This window comes from Salvia splendens, chromosome 9 (genome assembly GCF_004379255.2).
Source record: "Salvia splendens isolate huo1 chromosome 9, SspV2, whole genome shotgun sequence".
Lineage (NCBI taxonomy): Eukaryota > Viridiplantae > Streptophyta > Magnoliopsida > Lamiales > Lamiaceae > Salvia > Salvia splendens.
Genome location: NC_056040.1, coordinates 15286007 through 15295001, shown reverse-complemented (window position 1 = coordinate 15295001; position 8995 = coordinate 15286007). Strand labels below are relative to the sequence as shown.

The 8995-nt window shown below is 38.0% G+C and overlaps 2 protein-coding genes across 3 annotated transcripts; one reads left to right on the top strand and one right to left on the bottom strand.

The window, feature by feature from the left end:
* The first annotated feature begins 214 nt into the window (after positions 1-214).
* LOC121748908 (purple acid phosphatase 2-like) lies at positions 215-3120 on the top strand. The gene is made up of 8 exons (XM_042143471.1): positions 215-440; positions 721-921; positions 1005-1116; positions 1359-1588; positions 1719-1857; positions 2021-2241; positions 2419-2540; positions 2653-3120. Exons 1-8 carry the CDS (start codon positions 273-275, stop codon positions 2846-2848), a joined length of 1389 nt encoding a protein of 462 aa, XP_041999405.1. The 5' UTR covers positions 215-272; the 3' UTR covers positions 2849-3120.
* Positions 3121-3661: 541 nt separating this feature from the next.
* Positions 3662-5795, bottom strand: LOC121746783 (cytochrome c oxidase assembly protein COX19-like). 2 transcript variants are annotated; one of them, XM_042140716.1, is made up of 4 exons: positions 5595-5795; positions 5098-5186; positions 4883-4980; positions 3662-4118 (listed from the first exon to the last, which is right to left on the bottom strand). In XM_042140716.1, the coding sequence occupies exons 1-4, from the start codon at positions 5602-5604 to the stop codon at positions 4037-4039; spliced, it is 279 nt and encodes a 92-aa protein (XP_041996650.1). In that variant the 5' UTR covers positions 5605-5795; the 3' UTR covers positions 3662-4036. The 2 variants fall into 2 exon arrangements, with proteins under 2 accessions (XP_041996650.1, XP_041996649.1); XM_042140715.1 differs by having other exon boundaries at positions 5098-5795.
* Positions 5796-8995: the final 3200 nt, after the last annotated feature.

Below are 8995 nucleotides of genomic sequence, written 5' to 3'. Positions count from 1 at the left end.
AAATCCACACCATTCTTCTAACTCACAAATTGCGTTCTCTGCATAGGAACGACCAATACACGTAATTATTGGCCATCACATGCACGAGATCTCAATCCTCAGCCGTTGATATCAATCTGTATATGTTGACTTAGACTTCATTTCTTCGAATCAAACTTCGGATATACCCCACAAAACCCGTTGAATTTTCTATAATATTCGCCGCTGATACAGCATTACTATAGTACTGTATATTATTATCCAGAGAGAGATAGAGTGAGGGAGAGAGAGAGATGATGGTGGTGGCGGTGGCGGTGTTTGCTGCTACGGTTCTACATGCTGCGATTCTTTGCAGTGCAGGGATGACGAGCAGCTTCGTGAGGAGCCCTCAGAAAAGTGTGGATATGCCTCTTGATAGTGATGTGTTCAAGGCGCCTCCCGGCTATAATGCGCCGCAACAGGTCTTTTTTTTTTAAGTGCCTTTTTGGGAAAATTTTTGGCTTGCACAATCTATTTATTTTCTTTATTTTTCACATAAGTACTTAATTTTTTGCTAAAAATCTTTGTGGTAAGCAAATACTCATTTTTTGGGTTGATTTTGGAAATCGCATTAGTTGCAGTATAAAATTCTGAAATGTACTCTTTTTTTTTTTATTCTAATCTTTGCAATACTTAATAAATTTCTGTACTACTACTCTGTTTTTATTTTTCATTTATTTAATTAAATGTTTTTGGTTTCAGGTGCACATAACGCAAGGGGATCACGTAGGTGAAGCAGTGATTGTATCGTGGGTAACCGTAGAGGAGCCCGGCTCAAGCATAGTTCAATATTGGGCGGAGAACACCAGTCACAAGCATAAGGCAGAGGGAAAATTTAACAAGTACAAATTCTACAATTACACATCTGGCTACATCCATCATTGCACAATTAGGAAATTGCAGGTACAACACTCAACTTCAGTGTCGCAATTTTTAAAATAAATTACAATAATATGCAAATCACACTAACACATATTGTTCGCTAGCACGACACCAAGTACTACTACGAGGTTGGAGTCGGGTCATCGGCGAGGACGTTCTGGTTCACCACGCCGCCGAAAGTGGGCCCTGACGCACCCTATACATTTGGCGTCATAGGTACATCTCAATCTTTTTATATGCTACTACTTTCGTCCACGAAAAATAATTTTATTTTTTTTTCCATTTTGGTTCGTCTTCTCTATCTAATAAGCGAGTCTCATTTTCTATTAAGAAAACTATCTTTATTTCTACCTCTCTCGTGCTTTATCAATTTACATTAATTGGTTGGAATAGTTATAATGCAACAAAGTACTTATTTAGTTTTTTATTGGAGATAACTAAGGTTATATTTTGGACAGGTGATCTTGGACAGACATACGATTCCAACATAACACTCACACATTATGAAAAAAATCCAAATAAAGGACAAACCGTGTTGTACGTGGGCGATCTATCTTATGCCGACAACTACCCGTTTCACGACAACGTGAGATGGGACACGTGGGCGAGGTTTGTTGAAAGAAGCGTCGCTTATCAGCCATGGATTTGGACTGCCGGAAATCACGAGATCGATTTTGTTCCAGAAATTGTAAGTATCGCAATATTAACTAATTAAGAGTGAGTTTGTAGTTGGGGGTGCTCGAGCCCCCCCAAGCTATTGTTTCATTTCTACCAATCTTGTGTTGTAAAATGAAAATGTTTATGATGCATTATTGCAGGGAGAAACGAAGCCGTTTAAGCCTTACACCAACCGTTACCGCGTCCCTTACAAAGCATCGAACAGCACTGCTCCGTTTTGGTACTCCGTCAAGAGGGCTTCTGCATATATCATTGTTTTGTCTTCCTATTCAGCCTACGGTAAATTCCCAGCCTAAGGAAAATGTTGAATACCATATTATCATGTCCAGGAAAATTCTTCGCTTTATATTAACAAAGTGAAAAAAATGAAAATTTGTGTTTTATATAAAAAAAATGCAAGCCAATTCTTGATTGATTTTTTATATGTTTTTGGTGTGTGTAGGAAAATACACTCCTCAGTACCAATGGCTTGAGGATGAGCTGCCGAAAGTGAATAGGTCCGAAACGCCGTGGCTGATTGTTCTGATGCATTCTCCATGGTACAATAGCAATACCTATCACTACATGGAAGGTGAAACCATGAGAGTCATGTACGAGCCGTGGTTCGTCAAATACAAAGTCGACGTTGTATTTGCCGGCCATGTCCACGCTTACGAACGCTCGGTATGTATATATCATTCCTCATTTTGAACTTTATAGAAGCACTAGGCACTTGTAAACATTTTTACCAAATCAAAATTGTTGCATTGAATTTTTAACTTGGTAAATCATAGTAGTAACTATTTTTGGACATTTTGGAGAAGTCCATCAATATTTAGACCATTTTGGTGACTAATGCAGGAGCGCGTGTCTAACATTGCTTACAATATTATCAACGGACTTTGCTCTCCGGTGAGTGACCAGTCTGCTCCGGTGTATATAACCATCGGAGATGGAGGAAATATTGAGGGCCTCGCCAACAAGTAAGATACCAAACGAGTTTCTTATTTACCAATCATTTTACATATGAGAAGCAACATAGTTTAGAATTTTTTGCTTCTGTTATTGAATACGAGTGTTGGGTGTTGTTTACAGCTTGACGGAGCCACAGCCTAAGTACTCTGCTTATCGAGAGGCGAGCTTTGGACACGCGACATTCAGTATAAAGAACAGGACACACTCTTACTACAGTTGGCATAGGAATCAAGATGGATATGCTGTTGAAGCTGATTCCCTGTGGTTTTTCAACAGATTCTGGCATCAGATTGATGATTCTACTACTGCTGCTTAATACTTTTGGATTTGGGATTCAACCCTCTCTCTCTATCATGACTATGAGAAGCGGGAATTCTCACATCTCTTTGTATTTTGCTAGGAATCATGAATTGGGAATGTGTATTTGCACAATAATTTCAACATTTAAATGAGCGGGAAAATGGTAGCGGTTGTAACATTTTGTGCTTTTATTATTTTCTCTTTGAAGTATGTCACAAATTTGTGTTATGTGTCATTTCATGAGTGTTATGAGATGGATAGTATGCTAAATACTAATTCATTGGTACCCTTGGATGCCTTTGGTTTATTATTGTGCTTCACATTGGTGTTAGATCCAAGTTTAGGTTATTATAAATGTTCTACTAATTGACTAATACCAATTAAATTAAATATGATCATGTCCGTAAAGTTTTTTAATAGAGTTATTCTTTTTTGAAAATAATTATTTGATAGTTAAATATATTACTACAATTTTTTAAGATAATTTGTATCTCTGAGTATTTTAATTAATTGAATTATGGTTTTTTGAAAAATATTCATTAGATAATTCGGCACCTAATTTAATTGAACTATTATTATCTTTTTAAAATAATAGTTAAGATTATTTGAAGAATTAAAAATCTAGTAACATTCTATTTTCTCAATCCAAAGGACCATCTAAAAAACAGTTTTGAGAAATGAATTGAATCAAAAATATTGAGTAGATTATTCGAACTTAGTTTGTGCTATTTCTTACTCATGAGGATGTGAGATCAAAATTAAATCCCAAGCCTCTTTTTTCCAACTCAAATGAATCAAAAAGCACAACTTAACAATGTGGTACAGTCTATAGAGTAAATACTACACTTTTCTTCATTGAAAATCAACAGTCTCATTTCATATGACATAGTTTCCTTAATCCCCACCAAAATCACACCAATAATCTGAATCACAAGCCAAAAGCCTTGAAATGTGATGTACCATGGTCCATGGGTCAAATATTGAGAGTTAACATTTTCTTGATACTGGTGTCTGGTCATCTTAGAGGAGGTGGTCGAGATCCATATTCAAACTCATATACAATGACATATTTATAATAACAAATATGTCACTAAAATATGAGTTTGGACCATGAACGTCAACATATCTCTCCCACTAAAAGAATGTTTTCTTGTTGAAGAAACTTCGAGAATGTGGTCTTCAGTCTTCATTATATCAGTCCATCCTAATCTTCACTAAGAGGAGCTTGCAATTCATCTCCTTTTCTAAATCCAAGTTCTGACATATCTTGCTTTGCCATCAAATTCCTGCATAAACACAGTGCTAGTTAATTAAAAGAACCATACAAAGTACACCCAAACGAAAAACAATGAAGAAGAGTACCATTTGAAAGCAATAAGAAACATGAAAACAACCAAGAGAATACATATCTTAATCATAGCTATAAGCTAACCTCTTGTAATGAACATAACGAGCTATATAATATACCAGGACACTCTAACCATCTATTGACATGTCAAAACAAAAACTTACAAAACCAGTAGCAACAAGAATTCATATTCTCTTCTATGGTGTAATTCGATGGGCAGGGCTAAATAATCCCATGTCTTAGTGAGCTAAACTAGCAATGTGTAAGACTCCATATTTGCATAAATGAAAATTTCAATAAAATACAACTTCACCACCATACATGTAAGCACAACGAGATACATATTCATCTGATATGTAAATATTAGATCGCGCTTCGCGCCACAAATTTACACATGAGCTACTAGTTAGTTAGCCAGCTCAGAATTAGTTAAGTTAAATGTCGTCTCTCATCTCTCCTATGGATGAATGATGAAAACCAAAGTTCTTAGATCATAACTCCTCTCTCTATCAAGATATATTTCTTATTATGTAACACTTTACAACTTCTTGCAGCTTCTACTAATCTCTATCTATAGATATGAATGATGAAAATGAAGATAAAGTTTTCAGATCACAAATCCTCTCAATCATGATATCTCTATGATCATATAACAACTAATCACGGAAACCAGTGCCCGATAGAGGAACCGAGCACACTTACTTTTCCATACGACACTCCAGGTACTTCTTGGAGAACTGTCTGCATTTATCAGATTTGTGACCCTCATTCTTCAAACAGTTAATGTACTCTTTCTTTTCCTGCATCAATCAACATAAAAAAACTAAGCAAATAACCATGCACAAACCTAGTTTAACCCAAAAAAATTCAATCATAACCAGCATAGATATTCTGTAATCTCCTACAAAACGCCGTACCAGGTCACATAGATGCATATGATCCAAAGGGAAAACACCCTTTTCTGGTGGCACTGGTCTTGCTCCTCTGTTTCCACCAAATGCACCTCCTATGGCAACAAAGATCATTAATAATGGAAACTACTGTACATGTTGAAAAGAGTGTCAACACTCACCATTTGAGGTATCAAATCTAGTAATGAGACTACTGGAAAAACATCACAATCCAGTTATAAACCAAGACGAACATCCCGAACAAGCACGAAAGCTTCTATTTGGTTCCAGTTTGTTTGCATTGGATCGACCAATAAATCATCCGAACTACCTAAGCTAATTTAATGAAAAAATATACTCCGGGGAGAGGACCAACAAATGAATATTGAAAACTAAGTACCATCAATCATAATTTTATCATATGCTAATTCTACACAAACAAATAATTCAATGATGTTTAGAAACAGCTGAGGTAACAATTTACCAAACAAGTAAGCCCTAAAATTGGGGATAATTCTACTTACCTGCACTCATTGATGAAAATAACGAATTTTCACCGAGAGAGATCCTCGTCGATAAACTCTCTATTTCTCTTTCTTCAATTTTCAGTTCTCAGCTAGGCGAGGATAGTCGGAGATGAATTCGTGAAATAGGAGAAATCACCGCCGGTTAACCGGAAATTTGAATTGGTTTTTTTTTTCATCGTAGGCTAATTTAAATATTTGGCATGGCATTAGTCGTTTCTGAGTTTGTGACCATTGTCCTTATATTTTTATTTGTGAAAGTAGAATTATTTTGGTAATATAAATTATCAATTTTTTGTGTTGATTTACGAATTCCTGTTATGAATATTTCGTAAATATTTTAATAGCAGTATATAAGTTTTCAAAATTATATTTCAAATATTCAATGTTAATTCCTACTAGCAGAAAAAATAAGTGTTACTAGTATTCATGCATTGAATATTTATTGAACACACATATGTCAAAACCAATTACTTCAAACATGCTAGATTATTAGTTAAATAAGTACTATAATTTTGATTATCAAAATCTATTTTTGTGCTTGGAGTATTAAAAATTACTATAATTTTGATTATCAAAATCTATTTTTGTGCTTGGAGTATTAAACAATGTTTAGCGTTTGCATGCAATAACCGTCCTTTAGGGCATCCGCAGACCGCAGTGGTGCGGATGTCCCGGCGGACATCCCAAAAACACCTCCTGCCACGTCATACGGACTTCCCATTGCGGATGCCACGTCATACGGACTTCCCATTGCGGATGCCACGTCATACGGACATCCCATTGCACGGTGGCAGACATCCCCAAGGACATCCCGACGGACTTCCCACATTAAAAAAATCACAAATTCACCAATTTAACAATTTACAGAATTAAGCAATTTACGAAAGAAAAATTCAAAACGAATACGGAATAAAAATTTCATTAATTAAAAAAAAGTACATTTCAACAATTAAAAACTCCATCAACGACGACCCCTCCGCTGCCATACTTCTTCAATTATATAGTTCTGAGGTCGAACATGGGATTGTTTTTGGCGCATGTCGGCGAATGCACGGATTCGCTCGACATCGTCATGGGGTATCCCCATGCGTACATTGCCAGTGACCACGCCGTGGCTTGGACCCGCAGCCGTAGCATCATCGTTGGTCCATTCGGTCAGCGCTGAGCCTTCATCTTCGACAATCATGTTGTGCATGATAATACATGCATACATGATGTCGGCGATGTTGTCAACATACCACAGCCGTGATGGACCCTTTACTGCCGCCCATCGAGACTGAAGCACACCAAATACCCGCTCCACATCCTTGCGCGCTGCCTCCTGACGTTGCGCAAAGTATATCTTCATTTCATCCGTTGGGCATCTGATCGTCTTCACAAAGACGGGTCACATCGGGTATATCCCATCGGCCAAATAATAGCCCATACTGTGCTGGTTGCCGTTGGCGACGAAATTGACGGCCGGACCGACGCCCATGCACTGGTCGTTGAAGAAGGGCGACGACTGGATGACGTTGATGTCGTTGTTAGACCCGGCTACTCCAAAATAGGCATGCCAAATCCACAGCCGGTAGTCAGCTACTGCTTCAAGGATCATCGTGGGATTCTTGGCCTTGAAACCAGTAGTGTACATCCCTTTCCAGGCAGCGGGGCAATTCTTCCATTCCCAGTCTATACAATCTATGTGGTCTAACATCCCCGGAAACCTGTGCTAATTCCCGTGCATATCCAGCAGAGCCTGACAATCTTCGGGGGTAGGCTTCCAAAGATACCTATCCCCGAATATCTCCCTTACGCCCTGACAAAAATACTTCGGGCAGTCGTCTCGCCGATGTGGAGGTACTAGTTAAACATGTCGGCTGCACCTCCGTATGCCAACTGCCTAATTGCGGCAGTGCACTTCTGAATCGGCGTGTGGCCGGGTTTACCAGCCGCATCCTCCCGCACCCTAAAATACCCGTATCGACGCTCCAAAGCGCCCACGATACGCAGAAAGAGCGGACGATGCATCCTAAACCGTCGCCAGAATAGGTTCTCCCCAAACCGTGGCTCCGGCGCAAAGTAATCCTCGTACAACCGACTGTGGGCAGCGAGGTGATCCGGGGCACTATAGTGCGACGATGGATGGGTCGAGGCACCGTCGGCGCCGAGGCCGCTTGTTCCTCCCTCTTCGTGGCCTCCCGCACACGTGCGTGTATCATCCGAATCATATGTTCATAATCCCCACCACCACCACTACCACTACCACTACCACTACCACTACCACTACCAGATATTACGGAAATATAAAAGAAATTTAGAGAGAGAAAAAACTTGTTAAAACAAGTGGTGCAAATGAAATGAAATGCAATGAGACGTATTTATATAATTTTTTTAAAAAAAAATAATGCAAAAATCGGGAATTCCTCGCCGACGTCCGTGGGAGTCAACGCAATGACGGACGTCCCGACGGACGTCAGCGGAAAGGCGCGGACATGCGGTGTCCGTATCCGCTGAACAGTTGCACAATGGCGGACGTCCCGCGCGGACGCCGCACACGCCGGTCTGACATCCGCACGGAAGTCCGCCATTGCGGATGGTCTTACGAGCTTAACGTGCATTTGGCTGCTGCTTCTCACATTTCAATAAAATAATATATATTTATTTAATTAAATTTGTTTAATTTATTTGATTATTTTAATCATTTGTATGGAACAATAGGGACTGCTGTGATTTGTGTACAGGATCCCATCCATAATTCAACAAAATCATATGCATATTTTGATCAGAACAAGTACTCCACAAAGTACATCTTATTGCTGAACCCATTAGATTGAAAAAATTTATAAAATACTACTCCTTGCATTTCACTATAATTAATTGATTTTTATTTTTAGTTGTCCTGATTATTTTTTGTATTTTTAGTTAAATTAAAATATTTTCTCTCTTAGTTTCTAATTTTTATATTATTATTTTTTCAATAAACTTCGTGTATTTTTTTAAAATCTCGTACAAATACAAACAAATATCGGACAAAGATAGTCTAACTTTTCCTTTTAAATTGTCCACCAAAATCGATTTATTATGTACTAGTACTTCCTTCGTCCGCGAATAGGAGTCTGATTTTTTCATTTTAGTCCGTCCTCGAATAGGAGTCCTGATTCACTTTTATCATAAATAATAAGGTTTCATATTTCACTAACTCATTCTACGCACATTTCATTTAAAACTAATAAGTATAATATTTAAGTGGAACTCATATTCCAATGATATTTCTTAAAACTCATGCAACCAAGACAAGAAATGAGATTCGTAATGGCGGACGAGGGAAGTGTTTCCGTGTGGTAATAGTCCAATAATCTATTCTTTTGTGTACAGTACATATTTATCATTGGCTTAAATATTTGTGTAATTGGTAC

What these genes read in the sequence shown, in the direction of transcription:
- LOC121748908 (XM_042143471.1), top strand. Translation starts at nt 273, where the DNA reads ATGATGGTGGTGGCGGTGGCGGTGTTTGCTGCTACGGTTCTACATGCT. An exon ending in GCTATAATGCGCCGCAACAG is followed by an intron (nt 441 to 720) that starts GTCTTTTTTTTT and finishes TTTTGGTTTCAG; the next exon opens with GTGCACATAACGCAAGGGGA. An exon ending in ATTGAGGGCCTCGCCAACAA is followed by an intron (nt 2,541 to 2,652) that starts GTAAGATACCAA and finishes TGTTGTTTACAG; the next exon opens with CTTGACGGAGCCACAGCCTA.
- LOC121746783 (XM_042140715.1), bottom strand. Translation starts at nt 5,205, where the DNA reads ATGATCTTTGTTGCCATAGGAGGTGCATTTGGTGGAAACAGAGGAGCA. An exon ending in ATATGCATCTATGTGACCTG is followed by an intron (nt 4,981 to 5,097) that starts GTACGGCGTTTT and finishes TGATTGATGCAG; the next exon opens with GAAAAGAAAGAGTACATTAA. An exon ending in CTGGAGTGTCGTATGGAAAA is followed by an intron (nt 4,119 to 4,882) that starts GTAAGTGTGCTC and finishes GTGTTTATGCAG; the next exon opens with GAATTTGATGGCAAAGCAAG.